We start from the raw sequence: 26,404 nt of genomic DNA, 5'->3' as shown, positions 1-26,404 counted from the left end.
TATGCTCCTTCCACTTCCAGCACAATTTCCCAGAAGCTCTAGAATGACTTGTCTTTTTTGCTGAAAGATGTAGGTGAAGACAGTCTAGTCAGCAGTGGAGAGAGTTTTCTGAAGAAAGGCTGTTTACTCTGTGTATTTTGCTAGCTGCCTTTGTGCAAACAACCCACACCCATGTTCAGTCACGCTGTTCATTACTGCGTGGTGATGAACCGTTGGCACCGAAGTTTGCTTGTACTTGATTGTGATCCCGATGTACGTGACACTTGCCCCTCTTACCCTGACTTTAGTCTGTCCCATGTTTTCCTGGAGACTCAGCAAGAAACTCCATCCAAAATATTCCTTCTTACTGATGCTCCATTTGCCTACTAGCAGGGTAATTAATTTCAGATAATTCCCACTGTGTCCTACTCCAGCTGCCTTGGGTTCGGTGCTTTGATTATCTTTTGTGCGAGGGCCAGGGCTTTTCAGCTTTCTATCGATTCTTTTCTATACTGAGATGCAAATAGCCCACTGGCCATAGTGGGGAATGCCCAGGCCATGAAAGTTGCAGAGATCATAAGGCCTTTGTCACCAGACCTCAATGCCTATATTGATGCCTGTCGTGCTTTAGGGTTTCATTTGCATTGATTCATAGGCTTCTCCCACCCCCAGAACTGGCATTCGATAATTGCATGTTGCTTCACAATAAATCCATATTCACATTCTCAGTTTCCAAGAGTATTAAGTACTAAAGATAGTTACCAGGGGAAGTGAAAAATAGCTTTCTCTTTGCCAGAGGGGAATCAGTTCTCTGCTGTTTTTCATTAATAACAAACTTCTGTTGTGAGTGTTAGAGTTTTTAAAAAGAATTTCTGGTTGAGTACTTAACTGGATTCCTTGTTAAACATCTCAACATTTATTTTAATATTTTTCTTTTTATTTTAGTAACTTTTGTTTTCCTTCGCCTCCTGCAGGGGAGAGATTGTAAGAGTTCTCATTTTAAGCTTTCAGCTTTGTGCGTTGAGATTCAGTTTACCTTCTGATTAAGAAAATGTTTAAAGAAATTGTGCTCTCTATCTTACTGGGGTTTAAAGTTTTTTTACTCAAGGCGTACATTTTAGTAAATCATAGTTTTTGTTTTTACAAAAGTGGTAGGTAAGAGTTGGTGATCTGTACCTGAAATACTTGTAGTGAAATCTCTTTCCGAAAAATGTCAAATTGTAGATTATTTGATTATGATGCTATTCAAATTATTTTTTTTAATGTATAATATATAAAGAAATATTAAAGCAACAACAAGGACAGTAAAGCACCAGAGCTCTTAGAGTCCATTGCAGACATCTATTTTGGTCGCGTTTAATTGTTTCACTTCATACAAACTGTGTTCCAGAAAAAGTTGGAATTATGTTTCTGTATCTGGAGCTCCTTACCAGGGTGAAGCAACTAACAAAGACACAACATCAGGTGGTCATTTCTAACACTTTTTACAAAATACTATTTTAAGTGTTTCCCTGATTGAGGACTTTCAAGGTCACAACTAAAATATCCCCATATTGTTGGCATGATGCAAGACTGTTAAATCTTTTGGGGGCTTTCTAAAATTATAAACCATAAACTTGGCCCTCACCAGCAGATGGTTTTTACTGAGGCTTTTCAGAGTCATTTCACCTGCCTCAATTACAGCCATTGTCTTCCAGCCAGAAGATTCAGGTCTGTTGTTTTGGAAGAAGAGGTTGCTATAGCCTTAGTCTAATCTAGAACTTTCTAAAAGATAGTGTGCTGAAGGCCAGGAGAGCATTCCACAAAGTTACTTTTTTAGTGGTTCTCGGGGTGAACGGCCTAATTTCTATTATGGCCAAAGAAAAGGTGGACAATTTAATCATTTAATACAGAATGTGGTCAGAGAACAGAGCTCATGCTCATGGGGTGTTCCTTTCGGGGGCAGAACGATGCTTATGCTTGTCCGAGAGACGTCTGTAAATGTGAGGTGCTCTTTTTAGAGTCCAGGACTCTGGGTTGAACCAGATTTTTTTAAACTTAGCTATTCTTAAATATAATTAATAAAGTGAAAATAATTCTTATTTTGAATAGGTTTCTTTTACTAGGGTGGACTTCTAGACAATGCCTATAAGTTAAAATGTATCAGAAGTTTTATTTTTATATTGCAAAGGTGTTAAAGGAAAATAGAAACCAATATTATTAGCTTTGTTGTTTGGGGAAATCTGATTCCCAAACAACATTGTCATTTTTTTAATGACAATACATGATGAATTTACAGAATTGTCTTCCACCTATAGATAGTACCAGCGATTTTTTAAAAATAAGATTTTCATATTTTTGCTGACTTTGGGTAAATATTTATTGGATGCATAAACTATGTGAAGATTCACATAGACCTTAGTATTGAAGTTGACATTATAGGTCCAGTAAAGGTATCTTTATGTAAATGGTTGACCTTCTTTCTACTGTCTTTCTGCTCTTATATTATTGGTTTTATACGGAAATTTAAGAGAGAATAAATTCCAAGCATAAAAATAACTTACATTACTGAATGTAAGTTACTGTTTGCTTTTAATCGTGTTGATATGTTTTCTTTGAATCTCTCTTCCTAAAGGATTTTTTTTCATAACAACTTATGGGTTTCAGCTGAAAAGGGTTCTCACTGGCAAGGTAAGTTTTGATTTGTGGCTAGAAAATGGTTCTGCTTGCTGTAACTTTAATTCTTATACTAGCTAGGCTTAAATACAGCATGGTTGGATGTGTGCTTTGGCTCTTTATTTCTTGAACAGAGGAAGAGCTTTACTCAGCTCATTTGACTTCTAATTTGACCAGGAGAAAGAGTAGAAGTATGGCCTAGCGTTAATTTGCCAGAGGGCTTTTTTACCCTGTTTGCTTGGGCTAGCATGTTCATGCCATGCTATGTTACACTGTGTCAAAAAAAGGAACACTTTTCCAAATCTTTCTAAATATAACTATGGCAAAAATAACTCTTATTGATTCAGGTCTTTTAATGCGTACTTGAAGCCTTGAGATGATTATAAAGACTTTCATAGATACCTTCTACAAATTTCTTTTTTATTTGGCTGGGTGGGAAGAGGAAGAAATATTCCTCTTAATTTTAACAAAAGTAATTTTGAAATGAAAATGATAGTAAAATATAGACATATTAAAATTCTCTTTAGAAGAGTAGACGTAATGATTCTTTAGACCTGTAGCTTATGGAGAGACTAGAGACAAAATCAGTCCATTGGAATAACATGTGTCCCAAAGTCTTGTGAGAAAGGTGACTTTTGCTCTCACTGGACATAAGCTGACCAAGAACCGCTGCTTAGATGACTTCTTGTCATTTATTCCACACCACCCTCTCTCCCCAGCCTTGTCCCTGGGAGAAGGGCCAAAGTTTGAGGCGTGCGTTTGCTGTGAGTCCCTTGAGATCATCATCTTTAAACAAAGTTAGACAGGAAGGAGGTTCTGGCCTCGGGAAAGCCAGGCGTTTGCCCGGTGAGGGGCCTGGTTAAAGCGCACAGATGTGAGTCAGACTTTGGGTCCAGATCCCAGCTCTGCCACCTATTAGCTCTGCATCTGAGGGCAAGTTGTTTCATCTCTTTGTGCCTCAAAACTTGGGCCAAGTGTATCTACCTCACACGGGTGTTGCAAGGGTTAAATGGCACCAAGTAAATACCCAATGAACGCCAGCCTCTATTGCTTATGTGACGATCTTCTACCTCGCCATTAACTGTCATTCTTAAAATACTGGAGTTCCTGTCAAAAGTTTTATTTTTGTACATGCCATTAACATGGCAGCAGCGCTTCTGCTTTTGCATATTACGGCAGACAGACTGGAGTTGTCAGAACAAGCTTAATGTAAATAGTGTGTGTTTAATTGGTTATGTTTTTACCAAACACATAATCAGTGTATTTTCTGTTTCAGAAGGTATAAGTGTCTGTGGGCTTAGGAACGGGTCTGGTATGATTTCAGTAACATATGTGGCCTTAGGATTACAGTTTGGGAAAAATAAACACTAATCGTATTGAAATTATCTAGGGCCATATAGTGACAATGAGGTGTGGGCTTCCATGCCCGTTACGTTGGGGGGTGCTCTTACAGCAGGCCCAGAAATAGTTGGAAATTTGGCTCTTTGCACCTGGCAAACCAGCCAGGTATCAGTACACATCTATCTTCACTTGTTTGTATGGTCACAGGGAGTTGAGAGTGCTGCCTGCACACCCTCCTCAACACATCAAGGGCCACGTGAACAAAAGTAAATAACGACAAAATATCCAGATACATTATAATCTGAGGGTTATGTAACCTATTGTTATCACTTTTAAAATTTAAGTTAGTTTTCGGGCACATTCTGGTCTGTTATTTCTTTTCTTTTTTTTTTAAGATTTTACTGTCACCCTCAGCTTCATCTTTCTTTCTTTCATTTTTAAATTTTTTTGGCCACACTGTGTGGCTTGCGAGATCTTAGTTCCCTGACCAGGGAATGAACCTGGGCCCTCGGCAGTGAGAGCGTGGAGTCCTAACCACTGGACCGCCAGGGACTTCCCTGTTGTTTCTTTTATTAGGTCGAACCACGTGAACTGGAAATATTAGCTTTTGACCTTAAAAATAGCAGTCTCATTTGTCCAACCTTATACGTAAATACCAAACAGGATCTACGACATTTACCCTAGCTAGCTGATTATATCTAAATACAGATATTTGTAATACAATATGGGTTAAGGATTGGCATTTAGATTTGCAATGCCAATTTCTTACTTCACTTTTGGGATGAACCTTAGGGAGCTTGGGGTAAGAGAGGATTTCCATTACTTGCTTAATGATAGTGATTCATCACATGTTCATTCCTCATTAAATCATTTGCCCTGGTACCAAATCTTATATAATGGATGGATTGGAGAGAGACCCAGGTCCTATCATGGTTCATGAGTCAGATCCAGACTGAGGGCCGGTTCCAGCCTAAGCCAACTTACTGAAGTCATGGACTGCCCACCACTTGTTCAGAGTCCGTTTGAACTGTCAGTCACTATATCAAAACTCTTGGAACTATACCCAGTCATCAAGGACATTCATCTAGAAAGCAATATTTTAACACAACCAAATTCTAATTCAAATTCTAATTATTCACAGAATAATTTCTGTAGAAATATCCCTTTATTCTCTTCTCTGTCCCTTTTCCTTTCCCTCTTTGTATCACACCGTCTCTCATCCCTTGTTGATTGTACTATTACTAGTATAATTCTAATAACATTGCATAATTAGTTCCTACAAGGGCACTTCTTGCCCTGTGCTTTTGAGCCAGAGTGTAGGTGAAAGAATGCCATCTTGAACATTCTTTTACTCATTCATTGTGCAAACATTACTGAGTACCTACTATAGGTCAGTCCCTCTACACAGGCGTTTATATTTGAGAAGAAGAGACAGACAAGTGGATAGCCTGGTTGGGGCCTTAATTGGAATATTTCTACCGAGTGTGTGAAATACGCACAGAAAGTCCATTAAGCCCCAGTGAGGAGAGTGTGGAAAGCCCAGTGAAGGTGACTGAAACTGAGCAAGAGTTCACCAGGAGGAGGAAGAGAAACCTGTTAGGTAGAGGGAGCAGCAAGGCCAGTGGCTTAGGTGAATAGGTGGGTAAATCTTCAAACTTGGGTCATATGAGAAAATGGATTTAAATAATAAAGTTTTTCTCAGTATCAATATTTTGACTAATACGGTATTGATTCTTTTCTTTGCTCATTCTTATTTATAAATTGGCTCTGTAATAGGTTGTTTGGTTCCTTATGACTGCAATTTGTTTTGTTTTTTGTTTTTAATTGAAGTATAGTTGATTTATAAAGTTATGTTAGTTTCAGGTGTACAGCAAAGTGATTCGGTTACACACACACACACATACACACGCACATTTTCAGACTCTTTTCCATTATAGCTTATTATAAAGTATTGAATATAGATCCCTGTGCTATACAGTAGGTCCTTGTTTGTTATCTATTTTATACCTAGTAGTGTGTATCTGTGAATCCCAAACTCCTAATTTATCACCCCCACCCCTTTCCCCTTTGGTAACAATAAGTTTGTTTTCTGTGTCTGTGATTCTGTTTTGTAAATAAGTTCATTTGTATCATTTTTTAAGATTCCACATATAAGTGATATCATATGATATTTGTCTTTTTCTGTCTGACTTACTTCACTTAATATGATAATTTCTAGGTCCATCCGTGTTGCTGCAAATGGCATTATTTATTCTTTTTTATGGCTGAGTAGTATTGCACAGTATGTGCATATATATATATATATATATGCCACATCTTCTTTATCTGTTCCTCTGTCGATGGACATTTAGGTTGCTTCCATATATGATTGCAGTTTTAAAATTTATATCATCCGTGTTTTTCATCTTGTCTTTGAGGTCTCATTTAATTGAATTCATGTTCTTCTTTAATTATTTTATAGAGAGAAGCAACTGTTAGGAATTTCTTCCTGTTCCTTGAGTTATATTTTCTTCTGATAGAGAGATGGGATCAAAAGATAGAATCATTGTGTTTGTCCATGCCTTTTCTCTCTCTCTCTCTTTTTTTCCCCTTGTTATAGTTTGTTTGAGTAGTTCTCATGCATTTCTTTTCACTTTGATCATGCTTGGGTAGCCAAGTCACATTTTCTGTTTGTGCTGATATAATGAAGATTACTTTTTGACCTGTTTGCCATGCTGTCAGACAGTGGAGTGTTTTCCTTCCTTTATTTTGTGATCCATTCATGTTTGTTGTTGCTATAGCCAAATGTGATAGCTGGGGACGTGGGAAAACCCAGCCGAGGTGGAATGTGGTCTTCATTGGGATACCTGGGCTCGGCTTTCTCTCCCCCAAGAGTTTGTTAAATGTGCTGCATCCCTGTTCACGTTGCTTGCTTAAGGGTGGGGGAACGGGTACACCAGAGCCAGTCTGTCTTTAATTTATTCCTCCAATTCCTGGTGAATTTCTAGAGGCTTCATTTCAATCAGGATCAGCCTTACCATTGACTTTCCATCTTTTCACTCATTACTCTCCTGAAGAAATTTCTGCTGCTCTTAGATCAGAAAAAGATAAAGAAGGCCACACAGTTTGCTTCCTTTTCGGTGGGTCTTCAGGAATTTTTTTCTTAGCTTGATCAGGGAGTTCTCAAGTTTAATATATTAGGTTATATACTTTTGTTTGGATGCTCTTGGTGGAGTATTTTTGCCAGTTTTTAGTAATTGTGCTTTGTAGGACACTATTGTTCATTTTGTTAGTTGTGGGAAGGATATTCTGTGGTTTAGTTTTCAGCAGTCATCATGACCTGATTGTTTTGCGAGTTAGATGACCACAAACAATTTTTCTAGCTCTAATTGATTCATTTTCTAAGCCAATGAATCAATTGGGGCCTTCTGATCACAGCCATCAGGTGAATGTGTTATTCTTTGTGTTTATAGAAACACAAAGACAGGCTAAGCTGTCTTCTATTTGGAAGCAAATTTGCTTATTATTCATTCTACAAACATAAGGAGAAGTGTGTTAAGGTCACACATAGATCGTGACTCTGGGAGGTACCTTCGGCCCATCTGCCTCCGTCTTCAACAGATGCCCGTGCTGATCAGTAGCCTAAGTTTGGGTTGGAGGGAAGAACTTGGTGTCCGCACCTTCCCTCCGTTGCCTTGCAGGCTCCATCAGTTCTCTGTATTCCTACATCATCGTGTGCCTAGGCAAGGTTGTTTGGCGGCCTTGTCCAAGAAGTCATCGTGCCTGATCCATGAATCAGTCAGTCTAAGATGCCATAAAAGTAATGTGACTTTGCAAACACCACCCAGTCTCTTGGGAGACTTTGCGCTTCTGGGATGAAAACTTCCATCAGCTCCAGAAACTAGAGCCTCAAAAGCGTATGTAATTGCCCTACTTGGCAGTCCTGTTCTGAATCATCCTTTTTCCATGGCACGGGCTATGTGAGAATCGAATACACTTGGGAATGAGTGGGTTTGGTGTTTTGCTTTAGCTCTTAGTGTGCCTGACACCATAGATTTGTTTTGGGTTACACTCCCCCACTCTTTACAGAGGGACCTGTAGAGTTAGTTGTTGACTACCTTCCCCTAACTTCTTTTTTATCTCAACTCACCTATTTTATATGACCAGCAGGGTTCTCTGACCTATGGGCAGGGTGACATAATCTCAAGCAGTAAAATCTTCCAAAGATTTACAAAGTGAAGGGGAAGTCGGTTCTTTTTCCTCCACTTAACCTCTCTCCTCCCCCAACTCCTTTCAGGAGAAGGAAAGGCATTTTCTCTGCTTCATGGAAACTTGCAGAATTGGGACAAGTGTGCTTACTTGTTATTCAAGTCTTCCTAGACGTGGCTGTAGGACTCCTGAGGTCTTATATTTTCTCGTTCCTTATAGGGAAAGTAGCAACATTATTTGGGGGTGATTAAAAGCAATTCAGAGTTCATGAGTTTTAAGAAAAAGAATAGAGTTTATTGTGGAATGTAGCATCCCTTTGCTGTTCCTTTGGTTTCGTAGTTAGTTTTTTAAACAGTTTCTTTAAGTGAATTAAGTGCTGACAAGCCTTTGCCTCTAGGGGATGGTAACATTACCTCAAATTCTCACATACTTTTTACAAGTATGAGTATCATGTAATTATCTTCTCCTCCTCTGTCTCCTCCTCCTTCTTCTTCAAATCTGGTGACAACTAGTTAATTTTGAAACTGCCAGAGAGATTATTTCAGTGTTACACTGTATGTACCTCTGGGAGAAGAATGGAATTTCATCTTTTTTTCCATATGCTGACAAAAATCTCCTAATTTCAGAGGGCAATGATGTCACCAGCTAATGAGCAAAATATTTCTTACTAAACAGATGCGTCCTCCCCTGACTCCTTTGTGAAATAAGGGAAAAAAACCCACAATGTGTTTCATAGTTTATATAGTTACTGCAATTCATAAACACTTTTTAAAGTAATTCTAGTAATTCTGGTAATTCTAAAGTAATTCTCTTCTTCAAAGAGTGAAACAAATTTTTCTATAAACACAAAGAATAACACATTAACCTGATGGCTGTGATCGGAAGGCCCCGGCCACAGCCGGACAATGATGACTGGTAGCTGATCTTGAACGTACCCAGCCGGAGCCAATATGCTGCCCCCAAGGTAGGGAGTGACCTTGAATGCATCACTTCTTGGACCAGTGGAGGGAGATCAGGCATGTTGGAGAGATTATGAAATCAAGTTTGGAGAAGAGGAGGGCCGTGAAGCTGTTGTTGATTGGTGTCACATGCTGTTTATAAAGGCAGCAGCAGCTGAGCTCTTCTCTGAGCGTCCAGATAGGCAGCATCTAAGGTCAGCAGGAGCCATGTGAACACGGGACTTCTGGGCTCATATAGGGACATGGAAGTGCCCCCAAAGCCATGGCGAGTGCCCGTCCCCTCACTGAAGCATGTCTCAGTTTCCCCAGCCAGAGGTGATTTCACCCACTTCTGAATCCCTGTATCTCTTTGTTCCTCTTACCCATTTATCACAGTTGACTTACATTAATCATATTTCTGAACTTCTCTTGGGGCATCTCTACCCCCAGACTTCTAGATTATAACCTTTGTAAGTCCAGGTAAAGCCACCTTACTCATATTGCGATTCCTTCTTCTTCCTAATGCCTGGAATCAGTACATCCCTCCATTGATTTCAATCAGGAAATATCTATTCATCGCAAATATAGATATGATCTTTAATTGTCTCAGTGGGGAAGAATATTGTAATGTTCAGTGTTGGCAGTTGTGTGAAGAAATAGGTACTCTTTTTATACTACTTGTGAGATTTTTTTTTTTTTTTTTTTTTTAATTTACTTATGGCTGCGTTGGGTCTTCGTTTCTGTGCGAGGGCTTTCTCTAGTTGCGGCAAGTGGGGGCCACTCTTCATCGCGGTGCGCGGGCTTCTCACTATCGCAGCCTCTCTTGTTGCGGAGCACAGGCTCCAGACACGCAGGCTCAGTAATTGTGGCTCATGGGCCCAGTTGCTCCGCGGCATGTGGGATCTTCCCAGACCAGGGCTCGAACCCGTGTCCCCTGCATTGGCAGGCAGACTCTCAAGCACTGCGCCACCAGGGAAGCCCTACTTGTGAGATTTTAAAATAATACAGTGTTTCTTCTGAGCAAATTGTTAATATGTATCAAAAGACAACGATTCGCCCATTCTTTACCCATCAGTTCAACAATCTAATCATTTATTCTAAAGAAAGAATGTATTAGATGCATTCGAAATTTTACCACAGTGTTCATTGGAGTATATTTTACAATACTGAAAAATTGGAAACATGCAAATGTCCAATGATTGAGGATAGTATTTAAGTAAAGTATGGTGTACTTCTGTGTCTGAATACTATTGAATCATTAATGTATTGTCATATTTTATTTTTTGAATATTTGTTGATGTGGGGAAATGTTCAAAACATATTAATTTTTAAAAGCAAGTTATAAAACAGTTTGAACAGTGTACATTGAGAGCCCCAGTGTTTCTCTAAAGGAAACATTAAGAGGCAGCAGTGTGGCTCAGAGGGTCACAATTATAAGCGGGCACTTTGTTTCTATTTACACCTGTGTTCATTTGAGGGAGGCTTTGGGGACCTTGATAGTAACTGTGGGGGGGTGGAACAGCTAAAGATCACAAGGTCATCCTTTTTTTGTTTAAAAAAAAAAGTAACATAAAAGTGTATTGTGTGTGTGTGTGTGTATGAAGATATAAACCAAAATATTACTAATTTTTCTGATTAGGAAGATATAAGTATTTCCTTTCTCTTTTTTTCTGTATCTGTATTTTCCAAAATTTCTAATTAAAAATATATCTTGTGTTAGTAGGAATAAACAATAAATGTTACTGAAATACAGATAGAGGAATGGAAATGACAGTGCTTTTGTCCTCTTGAAGTTTAGTGAACGGCTAGTAATACTGCGATAATGTATTGAGCTAAGTCCTAAGAGAAAGTCTGTTAGGTTGCTTTGCAGCCACCTGGCCTAAGGAAGATGAGGAGGAAAGCCAGGAAGGCTTTCCAGAGGAGGTGACACATGAACTGAATCTTTGTTTTTTGGCTGCATTGGGTCTTCATTGCTGCGCGCGGGCTTTCTCTAGTTGTGGCGAGCAGGGTGGGCTACTCTTCGTTGCGGTGTGCGGGCTTCTCATTGCAGTGGCTTCTCTTTGTTGCAGGCTCTAGGCGCGCGGGCTCAGTAGTTGCGGCGCACGGGCTTAGTTGCTCTGCGGCATGTGGGATCTTCCTGGAGCAGGGATCGAACCCATGTCCCCTGCATTGGTAGGCAGATTCTTAACCACTGCGCCACCAAGGAAGTCCTGAACTGAATCTTGAAGGATGAGTAGGAGCTAGGGAAGTAGATGGGGGTGGGCAGAGATATTCCCCAAAGAGGAATCCTCAAGTGCAAAGGTGTGCAGGCACGTGAGAGATGGGGTATCTGAGATGCTGTGAGGAAGTCACAGTATGAGAACCAGGTGCTATGAGAGACTGTTTCCACGTGGTGTCTGCATAGCTGAGCGTAACATGCACAGAAACTGGAAGTAAGGGCTCTGACCACGCAGTCCTACTTTTCACAATATGGCCTTTGGACTTTGCTCTGAGGACCTAATGAATAGTTCCTTAGAGTGGGAGTCAGATGCTCAAATCTGTCCTCTGCAAATTTGCGTACTTACATGTGCTGGGTAAGTTCAAGTCCACTACCCAGTGGACAAGACCAGCGATGCTCTTCCTTTGTGAAGTTGATCTGCCCTGTTTCCACCTTCCCTCCACCAAGAAGCGTCGCAGGGTGGCCTGGACCAGGCTAGTCTTTCGAATATCCCGCAGTTTACTCAGATACACAGCAAGGGCTGGGAGCTATGGGGCCGAAGAGTCTCAGCTTCTTCATTCTACGTGCATTATTTGCTGCAGGCGCACTGGTGCACCGGGCACCCCACTTACAAGGAGGGGAATGGACATGGTCCCTGTCCCTGTGGTCTCTCCTGTCTTCTGAAAGAGAAGCCCTTGTTGGGTGCCCGTGTAGCTCCCTACATGGAGTGTCTCCATAAAGACCTGGCTCCTCCTCTGAGAGTGGCAGCAGTGACAGTTAAAAAGGGGGGTAAAGGGACTTCCCTTGCGGTCCAGTGGTTAAGACTCTGAGCTTCCACTGCAGGGGGCTCAGGTTTGATCTCTGGTCAGGGATCTAACATCCTGCATGCCGCTTGGTGCAGCCAAAAATAAGGGGGGTGGGCAGGAGGAGACCACTGGGAGGACAAGCAGGAGATGGGTCCTTCCCTCCACCCGCCTCACAAAACCTGGCTCTTAAGGCCCAGCTCCCTCGATCTCACACTGTAGAGGTTTCAGGACCTTCCAGGCTCCAGGCCTCACAGTTAAGGTCTCCTTTCATTCTCTCAAAGGACCCTAAGAGGCTTGTCACTGTCTGTTTTATAAATGAGAGTTCACAAGTGGCATAAAGGAGACCTCAGCCTATGTCTGCGGGATTCCAGAGTTCTGGCTCTGAATCCTGCCCAGAATCTTCTGTGTATCTAAACAACCTGTTCAGACTCAGCCTCAAATATTGGCCATTATCACTTGCTTTCATGTGTTTTTGCTATTTACATGGCACCTAAAACAGCAGTTTGCAAGGATTAAAATAGCTCTTGTTTGAATTCCGATCGGTAATAGATAGAATGCAGATGTAATAATCACTTACCGAGCTCCGAGCTCCGGGGGTCGATTATACACAATTATATACAGACTTTGTAAAACATCAACACTTTAACACAAATGTTATTAGACGAAATTTACGTGGAGGAACACTAAGACCCATAGGAGTAGAGTGATTTGCTGGAGGACTTGGAAATTAATGCCAGGCAGTTCTAGCTCCAAAGTCTATGAGTATTTCCCCACTGTCTTTGGGGCATGCACGTTTTCTTAGTTTTCATGAAGTAACAAAGAAATTCAAGTGAGACTTCTACTGACAGTCTTAAGGAATTCTCAGCACAATGATGCATGCAGTGTGGTTGTCAGTCTTGGGTGAAGGAAGCCCGGGTAGAGTTAGGGTGGTGCAGGAGCAAAACCATGAAGTATCACAATCTTCCTCTGCCATTTACTGTCTGTGAAATGAGATCATGTGTGCAGATACTCAGCAGAGTGCCTGGGAATTGTGAGCATTTGATAAATATGGGTGATTGAAGTCCCACATTGGGAAAGCACGGCCACCACTTGTGGCACATGTGGGTCCTCAGATGGCAGTGTGGAAGGGAGCGGATGTGAAACCAGAGAGGGCATCAGGGAATGGCTTTGTGAAATGGGAAACAGACAGTATAGGGAAGGTGTGGCGAACCATTGTGGGGAGAACTAATAGGAAATTCGATAAATAATGGGAGGAGACATTTTGGGGGCAGAAAAATTGAGGGAAAGGGAATTTCATGCAGAGTGAGAGATGCCAAAGCGACCCAGGGAAGGAGAGCAGGACAGGTGCCCAGGAAAAGAGGGTGAGCTCTGGCCGTCTGTGATACCCCAGGATCTCTGCTATGTGATGTCCTACCAAGAGAGGGGCCCTCGCATAGTACATAAATAAAGACCCACACAGTGAGAGGCACCTAGGAGTGGGTAGCTCGGACTACACAATGGGAATACATGACTTACCCCACTGAATGAATTTAGCCCTGAAAATACAGACATGACTTACAACCTGTGTCACGGAAACTTCACATGGGTTTTCAGTCCTGCCTTTTTAGATGGTGTTCTGTTTAAGTAACAGAACGTGATGTCGCTCCCTAGGCAGCCCTGAGAAAATTAAATGACCATCTAGTGACAGCGTCTCCGTGCTCACATTTTAGAATCCAAGAGAACTCAGCTGCTCTGAAGTGATCATTGAAACAATTCGGTTAAGACAGTTTTAGAAACATCAGTGAAGGGGACCTACATTTACTCTAGTGGTTAAAATAGAAAAGAAAAAAAAAAAAAAAACGAAGCGGGAGAGAGACAGAAAGTGACAACTTTAGGAGAAAACCACAATCATAAGTTTTAATTCAGGAATTTCAAAAATAGCCCTTGGAAGGTGTCTATTTTCAATTGCGATGACTCCCTTCAGGGGGTGTTGGGAAGACTATCTGCAAAAAAGATCTTTTTTCAGTTCAGTCACTCGTGAGGGTGAGTCCTTGTCCCGGATTTGCTGAGATTCTCGCGTTCTTTTTTTCTTTCTCTGGAATTCCATAGACAGTAATTAAGGAACTGGAGGCCAGCGGGAGGTCAGGGAGCCTTCGTCAGTGAAAACAGGGATTGTTTGCCACGTACAACACTCCCTTTTTTCCTTGTGGTGAATAGGAGATTTGCTTAGAGCTGATGACTTCTGCCTTTCTTACAAGTTATGCAGTTAGCGAGGAACTGGGGAATCAGGCAGCAGGCAGCAAGCAGCTAATTGAAACCAGTGTCTTCACTTTCTTCTCCTTCGGATCATAAGCTGTGCCGGCAGAGCCTGCCGGATCATGTAACTCCCAAGGAGCATGTTCGAGGAGTGCCTCACCGTCACTTTGAGATTACAGAGGTGACAAGCAGGAGAGAAGACGCACTCAGAGTGGGGAGGGGGCGGGGGTCCCGGACGAGCTCAGAATCACCCCTGAGGCCTGCTCAATGCCGAAGCCGGTAAGTTCGCTGGACACGCTTCACGTGAAGGGGGGAAATGTGCTTTCCGTCACTTCAAGGAAAAGCTTTTTAATTGTTCCCGGCTATGATGCTTCCGTCTTTCCTATTCAAATTCCTCTAGATTCATCCTTCTTCCCTTGTTTACTTCCCTACCTTATAACCCAGAGCATTCTTTCCTAGCTTGCTCACCCGATACTAAGGCATAGCTTTTGGAGGAGAGGAGTGAATATTATTTTGAGAATAAAGCGGGCATGCGGGGGGTTGGGTGTACGTGGGGTTGGGAGCTTAGTTGCCACTTGTGGAGGTTTCTCACGCGGAAGACTTGGTTTCGGGCAGCTTTGCACACGGCTTTTCATAAACCTACGATTGGTTTCCTTCTCTTGAAGGTTAACGCCGTGGACATCGTGTGAATTTCACAGGCGAATATATCGCCAATTTCAGAATACTTTTCAGAAGTGCATAAATATAGTGTTCCCGTGTGTAGTTCCGGGGGGAGATAAGTTAACTTAGTCGGGACAGCATGCTACGTGTTTGGAGCTGGGGAAGCAAGCTGAGTAAGTGTGGTTCTGCAAAAGGCACAGCTGTAATCCTGTGCTCAGCAAGGTCTCCAGCGGTCCCCAAAAGGGTTCTAGTTGCTCCTTGCAAGTTCAGTTTAATCTTTATTACAGCACGTTACTCCTGTGCCTGCGCGACTGTGCCACGCAGCTTTTGGAAAGCATTTGTTCTGGCGCATCATGATTTGCAAGAACTGTTTGTTACAAGGTCAGGGCGAGTGAAGCATCTGTTACCGACCTGCAGTGTGACAGGCTTCAGTTGAACAATAAGGGGATGCTTTTACTTTGCTCCATCCAGCACACACATTTTTGTATCTACAGATGCTATTAATTGTGTTCCTTTTTTTCTGATTATCCTTAATGTAGCTGTGTTATAAAAAGTTCTCCACGCTGGCTCCATGTCTTTCCCATTAGAACATTGCAGATGTGTCAAGGACGCACATGTTCCAAAAGAAGCCGAGAAGGAGGGAGGCTCCACCCTCCGTCACAAGCCAAAAGGGCCCCATAGGCTCCTCCTCATTCAGCACCCTGGCAGGCGAATTGTGTACTCTCTCTTTAAAGCAGCTATAGTTTTGTGCCTTGGCTTGGTCAATTTGTTATGGTTTAAAACTGTGGAGCCAGCTGTCTGCAATCTGATGTAATGTTGCCATGGAAACCAGAAATGAAACACTTAAGCATTCACCACAGAATTACTACATATAGCATTAGCCAAAGTAATTAAAAGTTGAGCCATATGCGCTTTCTGGTGGAAAAATATGCAATAGAGAGGCTGGAAATTAAATGTTTCTATTTACAGTATTGTAAATCCACATCCTTTGGTGGGGTAAATCAATTGCCTTTTCTACTACAGGTTTGGAGGTGGGGGGTTTTATACGGATGATTGAGTTTTCACCTTCTAATTTAGAAGCTGGTCAAACTAAAGTTGATCTTAGCCCTCTGACCTGGGCTAGGACAGGGAGGGGAAGAGATACCATCTCGTGTTTGAATGTATATAAACATATACTGTTATTTTTTTCACTGTAGTTTATTTAAAACCTGTTTTATAATAACTGAGTCTATTTCTTGGAATCAGTCATTCATTTTATATACATTGCAGATTTCCCTCATCTTCTACAAAGTTCCTCTAGGTGTGGGGATTTCCTTTATATACCCATATCTGTTTCTTAGTTTTAAAAAATTCTCACACCCCCATCTCACACATATATCTCTGGGGGGGGTGTATTTTCTGAATAAAAAGACAAGTCTTTTCTTCAGCATTTGGGAAGTGGCACACGCTTATTTAAAAGGAGACACGTGAAATGAGGAATTTAAGCTTTACTCCCTAGTTTAAAAAAAAACTGCATGCCGTTTACAGAGTCTTTATGTTGAAACAGCTGGAGAGAATTTTTTAAAGGCAAATATTTCACAACTCTTTTTCCTCTGGACTCAGAAGGAAGTGAGAAGTCAACACCTCTCTCAATAAAAAGCATCCTTGGGATACACTGTTCAACTACCTCCAGTGACTTCTGGGCTCACTTAAGAGGAGATTTTCTATTTTTAAAATGATATAATAATAAGATATATATGTATATCTTGAATGACTTTGGTTTTATCGTACATGTCTCTTCATATAAATTGTGCTGCATCTATCTCATCTAGGGTTCAAAAACATGCAATGCAAAGAAAGTTATTGGTTGCTATGATTTGTGATTTGTCCGTGGCAAACACCTCCAGACTTAGTTTTTTTAAAGAAAAAGAAAAATAACACTAATTCAAACTTCTAAAAGAGTTCTTGTTTCTGAAAAATAGATGGAACATGTGAAAGCAATTAAATAAGTACCTGGAATATGTTCTTTTTCGCCCCAGTGAATCTGGGGCAGAGGAAAGTAGGACTGGTGGGGCATGGGGTGGAGGTAGGGGAGGTCATTGCCTTTAAATCTGTTGTCCTGGTTTAACTGTTTTGATTTCTCCCTGAAAAGCTCCTTCCCGTGGTCTGTTTCCTACAAGTGATTTGTGTCTTCGTGGACTCAAGATTTTTGTATTACTCCTTTCCAGGTCCCATTTCTCTTTTTAGTTCCCCCCAGCCCCCATGCACACCACCACCAGCAACCCCCAGGCTAGGTATGAGTGATCTTCATCCTGTGATGCAGCTTCCTGAATCTTATTTATGGACAACCTGTGCTTATTTCATTTTCACTTGACTTCAGAATTTTTTAACGTGAGGGTTATAGATGGTCTAGATTTGTAGGTACAGAAGCTTTCTGTAATCACGTGTTGACTCTTCTATTAGAAGTACTTGACTTTTGAGATACATCAAGAAGGCAGAATGTTTTTCAGTGTTTATGTGTAATTCCATGCACTGTGGTTTTGTTCAGGTGCTGATTACCCAGAATGAGGGCTAACCAAGTTCTCATTCCTCTGGTTGACCACTCCGACCATTCCATCGCAAACCAACAATTCATCCAAGAAAAAGTAAAATTCAAATCAGACAATTGCCATTATGTAGTAGAAGCTGTACTTATTATTTTAATTTGTTACATTTTAAGTTTTAGACCAAATGCCTTAAGCCTGATTACCAGCATGCAATGTATCCTCCTTCCCCTATTATCTGGGCGTCAATTTCTGCTCTTCATTACCGGGTAACCAGCAGTTAACCTTAATTCGGGAATGTGTATGCAATATTTTACCTAAGACCTTTAAAGAAATTGGACGTTGACATACTTCACAGAAGGGAAGCCTGAGAAATACCCCTGTCCCGATGACTGGCCAGTCATGGGTTATAATAATTATTCTTTAGCGAGTTAATGGTTTGCTTATAATTTTGCAGTGAGAAAGTGCAATGGCTCCAGTGCTGGGAACTCCAGGGCGAGGACAGAGGCCATGATATGGGTCATATCTCCCTTACGTAGGGCCAGAGTGCTACAGAAATACTTGCGGACTCACAGCAGGCACTATTTTTTTCTGCCTAAGTAATTAATATAATCCCTACCTCATTTGCTCTTGAACTGTTCTCTGCTAACTCTTGCTTACCTATTTAGTTTCTATAAAATTGGGATTAATGAGAGCATTTCTTGGAGGGGGAGTTCTCCTTATTAGGCTCGTGTTCGGAGATGTGGTTTGTTTTTGGTTGGAGGCATTTCTCTCCGGACTCTGTCAGTGAACTAGGCTGGAGGAGATGGAGAGAAGGCTGTTGGCAGGATGCACGGGGTGAACTGGAGCCGCCCCGAGCGGCCGGGGCTCTGCGGAGGCTGCGCACTTCCGCCGGGCTCTGCGCTCCTGGGGATACCTGCGCGCCCGGCCCGGGCAGCACGTCCACTGAGTTGGAGACTCTGTTTCACATTTTGAACAGATAAAACAGAGGAAGCTGCATGTTGAATGTTAAAGCTAACTTGGAAATGAGACCGCATTTTGTTCACAAGGAAAGGATTGTTTTTCGCTTGGGTCACTGCTGCAGAGAGACTTTTTTTCTCTCTCTCTTTCTGTAATGTTTGATACTTGAGGGAAAACAGCTGGACTGAGCATACTTCAGTCACTGCAGAACGAAATGGGATGCTGGGGAATATGGACTGGACTGTATGGCTGAAAAGGTCAGCTTTTTCCCTTGTCCCTCGTGGAGGAAGGCAGGGTCTGTCCCCATGCTCGCCTTGTGAGCTCTCGGAAGGAGCTGGGAGAGGCCGAAGGAGGGATGGCTGAGACGTGGCAGACGGTCCTCACAAATGGGACCGAAGATGGCTCTTTGCATCTCTTCCGTTTTCCTGCCCTGCTGTTTTTGATTTTCGGGGAGGACTGGAACAAGTCAACAGAATTTGGGTTTGGAGAAGTAGTCGATGACCACGTTAAACAGCGAGTCCTGATGGGCCAGACAGAGAGCCTGGCCCAAACCACAGCAGTGTAACTGGAATTACAGGGCCAGCCTAGGAGAGCATCCTGCCCGAGCTCTCTAAAAGAGACCCGGAGTTCATTGAGACAAATGCACCACATGCCGGGCCAGGGCATCGGTGTGTGTTGTGGTGCCTAGGACCTAATTCTCCACCAAATTAGACCTTAAGATGATGATACGTGTTGCTCCAAGAACCTGTTGGGCAGCTTTGTTGGTGCCCCAAGTTCAGCTGCAGAACTGCCAGAGTTCAGACTGGCCGTGAGGGCAGAGCTGCACCGGGCAATTATCTAATTAACTTTTCCTTTGTTTCTTTGCCAGTCAAGAGAGCAGTCGGATGATGAGACTGAGGAGTCGGTGAAGTTTAAGAGGTTACACAAGCTGGTAAACTCCACTCGCAGAGTGAGAAAGAAACTGATCAGGGTGGAAGAAATGAAAAAGCCCAGCACTGAAGGTAAAAGAGCAGACTCCACCCCGCTTATTCCAGAGTAAATCATTTGGGCTCCGTCTATCAGTAGAAAATATGAAAGTAGAAAATGGGTTGAGTTCTGGCTGAGGCTGGCGGAGGGAGAATTCGGGTCTGCAGGTGAGCAGGGCAACGCTCAGTACCTTCTGGAATGAAGGATCCTGGCGCCCAGCCTTCCAGAGGCTTAGTTATTTAAACATTACAAAGATGGGAAATGGCTAGTGTATGACAATGAAATCTTCTCGAGATGTGGTATGGCTTTCATTTTGACCTTATACCATTTTATATAAACTTTATTTTATAACACCTTCTGAGTGTAAGCCTCTGCTCCCAAAAGGACGGTGGTTCTAACCCTGTGAATTTAGTCCAAATTTAATATACCTCCATCTCAAACAAACATCTAACAAACGAGGCACTTAATGTCCTTTCAGATCTCTGAGGGATGATTTGTTCTTCCTGTAAATGGTCTCAAGTCTCAGTTCCAATGAGGCTTTAAGGACCTCACATTCTACGTGGATCCTTAAGAGCTAGATCCCTGGCTAAGCCACTTGTCAGAGGAAGCAGTAATGTCAAAAGGGGCATGAGCTTGGATTTACTGCAATGAATAGTTAACCTTTGAAGTGCAATTATGACAGTTTGAATCTCAACCGTGTCCATCTTTCTTATTGTTAGTAAAGTGCGTTTGCAGCATCTTGTAAAATTCTTCCAAAAAGTTACAATAAAAGAGTAAGATTTCCTGTTTGGAAAACAATTAGTGAATTGAAGGAAATACTGGAAAGAATTTTTTTTTTTTTCTTTTTAAAGCACATTACTTTTTAAAGTGTCACATCTACATTGCAAGGAAGTTCAAAATTTTAACATGTAGATTTTAAAAATATCATTATAGAGGCTTTTTTGTTGTACATAAATCAAACCTTGGAGGGAACTGAATTCCCCTTTATTTAAATAGATGCGGGTTTCTTGTTATTACTGCTGTTCTTAAAATTTTTGTTTGATGTAATTATCAGTTTAAATCCCCTGGAGGAATACTGAAGGTGAGGGGGTCACTGTGGGAAAGTGGAGATAAAAAGGGAAAAGAAAAGAGGAGAGAGACAGAGAAACAGAGGGAGAGACAGAGGAGAGAAGCTATCTGCTTCACGGCCAGTTTCATAAACTTAGAGTTGTGTTTAGTTCCAGGGTTTCATCTGGGTGTCTTTTGCATGGTAATTCCGGGTGCAATGCTGATTTACATTTGGCTGTTCTAATACCTGCCTGTCTGTCATGATTTCACAGGACAGCATATAGCCTGACTTCCTCTCCCCGTGGCAGCTCTTACTGAAATCACACACAGTGTCGTTTGGTAATATTAAGTAGAACCATATGGAAGAGCCATCATTCAACGTTGGGAGCGTTGCATTTTTAAAACAAACCTCATGCATGCTTGCCAAAATTAAATCTCATATATCATGCATAGATTGGTGGGTCTTGTCCATAAATGAGATAAATGGGAGAAGTACCTGGTCCTGGGCCTGCCACCCAGGAGCCCCTTCATATGTGATAGTCATATGTGTTGGGGCAGCCTTTCCACTAGAATAACACTCATAAAAACGCAGAAATATTCTCATTTGTATATTTATGTCAGAATAAATCAATTCAACTGTCTCTGAGAGACATGGTTGAAAAAATGGGGAAATATACCAAAAGAGGTAGCTGTAGGGTAAAAAGTAATAACTATACGGACTTTTAGCTCTGAACTTTGATTCATCGTGGTATGAATGAGGTGTCATAGATGGAAGATGGATTTAGTGAGTTTGAATCCCCAGTGACACGTCTGGTGTCTGGGGAGCTGGGGTGCTATTGACCAGGCTTGCCATTGTCACCAGGAGAGGCCCCAGGTGTGTGTGCAGCTGAGGTCATCCACTGCAGGCTGCACCCAACACCGTGCTAGATGAGAACGCCTCCATCCCTTGCATGGTAGAACTTTCTGCGGTTCCTCAGTAGCAAGAGAACTGATGCTGGTACAGAGAGGCCACCTTGGCACCTGCTTTGCAAAGCTGGAGAGATTCATACTCCCAATAACCGGCTCCTGCCCCTGGGCCTTCAAAGAGCTGATCCTTTTGACTTCCCTCATGCCTGTGCCAATACTAAGTTGTCTGAATAATAATGAGCATTTACGGAGAGCCTTCTGTGCGCCAGCCACTTTCCTAAACACTTGAGATTTTGTGTTCCTGTTAATATGTCATCTTCAGAATAGCCACCAGAGGCAGGCACTAACACTACCCTCATTTCACAGATAAGGAAACTCCGACAGACACAAAGAGGGGAAGTAATTTACTCATGGTCACCGAGCCAGCTGGCCGGAGACCCAGAGTTACATCTGAGCAGCCTGACTCCTCTACCTCCTGGGTCTGTACTCTGCTCCCACCCCATCTCTCACCCCCCAGCTCTGGAGTCTTGGAAAAGCCAAGAGAGTTACAATCCATCACCCAGTCTTACCCTTGTAACTTGAGTTGCAAGTCCTTATCTGGGGCATGCATGACCTTAGACAATATGAACTTGTAGGCCAGGGCAGCGCCCTTCATCCAGCCATTTCTGTGTCTTCTACCTAAAGCTGATACCCACCCACTCTCTTCCCTCATTTCTCCAGTTCATCTGTAACCTGCTAATGAATCATTAGCTTTTGTACAGTGCTTTTCAGCTTCTGAAGTACCTTCACATATCTCTCTTCATTTAATTTTATCCTCTCAATGGCCTTATAATAGAGACTAATAAAATAGGTAGGCAGTGGGAATTCCCTGACTGTCCAATGATTAGGACTTAGTGCTTTCACTGCTGTGGCCTGAGTTCAATACCTGGTCAGGGGACTAAGATCCCACAAGCCTCACGGCACAGCCAAAAAAATAAATAAAATAAAATAAAATAGGTAGGCATTATTACAGGTGAGGAAACAGACTCAGAGAGATGAAATAATTGCCCACAGTCATGGAGATGGTGAGTAGCAGAGCCAGGGCTGGAATCTAGGGCATAAATCTGTGTTCTTGGCATTAAGCCATCCTGTATCCTGCCTCCTTCCTCTTGTCAGAATCACCTTTCCTTCTGTAGTCTGATCTCAGCTGAGCAAGAAGCAAATCACACGCCAAATGATGATGGAATGAGTGCATCTTGATTGTCGTACTTTTGACTTGAGACTTGTACTTTCAAGTCAGAGGTGAATGGGAGAAGTAATGCTCTAAACCCAAGGAATCCAGTCCGGGCTGGGATTTCAGGCCTTGGGTGAGGCACAGACAGAAGAACCTGTACCACATGAGGACTGCCCTCAGCACAGGCTAGGGTGGCCTCTTTGGAAGCATTTGCCATGTTTCCCTCCAAACTCTTTACCAGATGCCGACTTGCCAGAACCAGGAAGTAGAGCTACATATATCACGGGCATGTGTGAACCAGCTGGTCCCAAACTCAAATGTGACACGGAAGTATTGGAATCTCTGATGACAACGCCAAATATAGAATCCAGAAAATTTCCACACCACTGCTGAGTGACAGGTCCTTAACTTCCCCAAGGCCCCTTAAGACTATGCGTAAATAAGGGCCTTTGCACACCTCTGTGGACACCTGGGCTAAATATGAAGTCATGATCTGTGATTGGACTACTTTTAGAGAAAAGTCCTCTGTTGGGCTGCCCCTGCCACCAGGCTATGCCTCTCAGCCCCATCACTTCATCCCTGGAAGTGGAGGGTAGACTGTATCCGGAAGAGGTTGCCATGTTTACTTCCAGTAACGGAAGGACCCGTGGTCTCCAGTCCACATTAGGTGTCCTGAGGAAGGAGCGGGAGACATTCATGATGTGTGCACATTGCTTCTGGTCTGGCCAGTATTCATCAGAACCATAGACGCTGCTTTTAAACTCCCTTGAAAGATCCGGGAATAATTCTTGAGTGAATATATTTGTGCTGCAGATTATGGAGAACTTTGGACCAGATATAATTCTGAATCTCCCTCCCCACCACCATCTCCTTGACATCAAAATCAACCTTGGGTTGTGTTTAATAGCAGCAGTCCTTTTTATATTTGTAACTGTAATTCCCATCAGTTGGAAATCTAAGAAACTTCTGGAATTTTAAAGGCCTGCTACCAGTCGCTCATCTTTTCCCCCTCTGGAGTGAGCCACCCTCTCCCTTTATCTGTGACATTTAACCACACACTGGGACCCTCATCCCAGGTGGTATATTTAGTGCCATCCCTCTGTTCCAAGGAACTTGGTGCCTTTTCCTCTTCACAATTCAGCTGGCAGAAAGCTGCAGTGCTCAAAAGTTTCCTTATAATTAAAGGGACACAGCTAGTTAGGATCACTACACCCAGAGTTTGACCTACTTCTTTTCTCACAGATGTTCACATAACACACGCAGAAAAGAACTCAATTTTCCTGCCAGCAAGTCCAAACCTTTCCACTGGGCTCTGGAAGTCTTGGCTGGATACCTGGCTCCAGTGATGGCTTGAAGAGCTGGAATCCTTGAGAAGAAATGGAACACTCCATGGGGCTGCTTGCGTGTCCAGGCCCTCAAATGCCCTTGCTGCTTTGTAGCAGGGCCTGCGTTGATGGGAATGTCTGTCTTGGATCACCCAGTTCCGCAACGTTTTGTGTTTGGCTTATCAAGTGGGGACCATTTGTCAGTTGCATTTGCAATCTACGACCCTTTATGGCGTTTCCTCACCCAAACTTCTCCCTTGGTGACTTAATTACTTAAATGGCATATGTACCAGTAAAAAAATCACTGTCAGCCACATGGCATTCATCACACTCTGACCATAAAAAGCCAACCAGACTCAACAGGAGAGCCTTTCAGAAGGGGGAACGATTCTGATTCCTAGCTTCTGAGGATTGCACTTGCAAACTGGGAAGGATAATTATCATTAAATGCTAAGGAATATTGTGTTATTGATGGGCTTAGAGTGTCCAAATGCCATTTTTAATAGGTCTGTTAAGGTGTTTGGTCTACAAAGGTATTGAGAGGAGGAGGAGAAATCGCATCTGAAACCTTTTAACATTCAGCCTGTGTGAAACCATTATTTGCTCAGGTTATTTTCTTTTTTATATGCATTTATTTAAGCAGGAGCTGGGTTTTTGGAGGGTAAGTGATTGTGGGGAGGGGCATCCCTGCGGTCGCCGCATGGTTTAGGTTATGTTTTGCAGGGCTGGGGGTCTAAAGACAGATCTGCGAGAGAACGCCAAGGTTTGTTGACAGGAGCCCGTGACTGTGTCTGTGTTGATTCCCTCCAGGCGGGGAGGAACAGGTGCTTGAGAATTCCCCGGTCCCGGATGAAAGGTCTGCCCTGTACTCTGGAGTGCACAAGAAGCCATTTTTCTTTGATGCCTCTCCTGAGAAACCTCCAGAAGATGATTCAGACTCTCTCACCACTTCTCCATCATCCAGCAGCCTGGACACCTGGGGTGCCGGCCGGAAGTTGGTCAAAACCTTCAGCAAAGGAGAGAGCCGGGGCCTGATCAAGCCCCCCAAGAAGATGGGGACCTTCTTCTCCTACCCAGAAGACGACAAGGCCCAGAAGGTGTCCCGCTCCCTCACCGAGGGGGAGATGAAGAAGGGTCTCGGGTCCCTGAGCCACGGGGTAAGTACTGATGGCGTTTGCTTCTATGACAGCCACCGTCGCCGGCACCACCTCCTAGTGTCCCTAGAGGCGGTTCAGAGCGTCCGGAAGCAGATCCGCTTGAAGAAAACGGATACTAATTATTCGTGTTCTAGAGCTTTCCTCTGCCAGCGTCCCTCTAGAAAAGGCATCAACAGCACCACCTGCGACCTGCAGCTGCTCCGGCAGAAACCCAAAGGGGGCGGGGTCTGTGGCGGCCCCGGCAGGAGGGTGCGCGGGCGCCCCTCCGTCAGCGAGTTCAATGTCACGTACGTGGTGGAGCGCAGCCTGTACAGCCACCTGAACCTGACCCAGCTAGTGCGTCCTGCCTCAGACAGGACCCTGAGCAAGGCCGAGAAGCAGGACCTGAGACGGTGCTTGCTGGAGGAGGAGGAGGAGGCCAAGAGGAAGTGGGCCGCCACGGTGGACCGCTGTACCAAAGGGGTTCTCTTGAGAATCCACCAGAAGTCCGTGAGTCCAAGACGGTCATGGGGACGGCCTTGTCATTTCTGTGATGTGCAGTCAAGCATTATGGCCTTTCTTGCGTGCAGCCTGGCGTCCTCCCCGCTCTTCTCATGGTCTGTCCCTCCGTCACCTCCATTCCTGCCCCCGCTTTCCTTGAGGAATGGCTTCTCCCTCTTTCCCATTTGTCCTCTTGCCAGTTGAAGCTGTTTGAGTTTTAATTTAAAACTAAACATTGAAGCTGATCCAGAGAAGGGCTCTCAGAGTACAGGGATGGGGTCTGGCCTCCTTCTAGAAGTGGCTGTCTTGAGTCGCAGCCATCGTGTCACTTGGCCTCACGGAAGCTGATTCAAAACAGAAGGAAGTTTTGCCCTTAAAAGAGATGTTTCTTCTCTCAGTGAGTTAAAACAATAGGAACTAGCTCACGGTAGATTGCCGCCATCATCGTCGCCAATTTGGTGATTTGAAAAACACTGTAAAGTACTTTCTTTTATTACTAGGGGCAAACGGAAAGTTCTCAAATCTAAAAGGAAAGAAAAATTAGAACTCTTTTTTGTTTTACTTAAGTATATTTGATGTGCTTATCTTTTTAAAGAAAAGGATCAACGTTTGGAAATGTCCTCCACTGCCCCATAGATTATTCTGTACATAGCAAGGAATAAAGTACTTACTTCCAAATAATGAAATGGTCTTCAATGTTATTACTGAATTATTAGAGACCTAGTAAAATTTATTTTCAGGGCAAGGCTTATATTGAACTGGAGAACGTAGGGATTTAATCCCCCTGAAATTCCCACCCAACTTTTAGTTTGCACAAGAGCCCATATAA

General features: G+C 42.9%; 1 protein-coding gene across 3 annotated transcripts in view; it reads left to right on the top strand.

The window, feature by feature from the left end:
* SASH1 (SAM and SH3 domain containing 1) overlaps nt 1-26,404 on the top strand; it is a 186,390-nt gene that overhangs the window by 129,862 nt on the left and 30,124 nt on the right. For 2 of the 3 annotated variants that reach the window (XM_061206866.1, XM_061206867.1), the window contains 2 exons: nt 19,350-19,482; nt 24,749-25,095. In XM_061206866.1, the coding sequence (XP_061062849.1) occupies nt 19,350-19,482; nt 24,749-25,095 (480 nt within the window). Of the gene's footprint in view, nt 1-14,279; nt 14,619-19,349; nt 19,483-24,748; nt 25,096-26,404 lie in introns of those variants that run through there. The other variant, XM_061206868.1, reaches the window with a different exon arrangement.

Source organism: Eubalaena glacialis, chromosome 12, assembly GCF_028564815.1.
Source record: "Eubalaena glacialis isolate mEubGla1 chromosome 12, mEubGla1.1.hap2.+ XY, whole genome shotgun sequence".
In the NCBI taxonomy this organism is placed as follows: domain Eukaryota; kingdom Metazoa; phylum Chordata; class Mammalia; order Artiodactyla; family Balaenidae; genus Eubalaena; species Eubalaena glacialis.
Note: the sequence above shows the minus strand (reverse complement) of the source record. Positions and strands in the feature narration are given on the sequence as shown.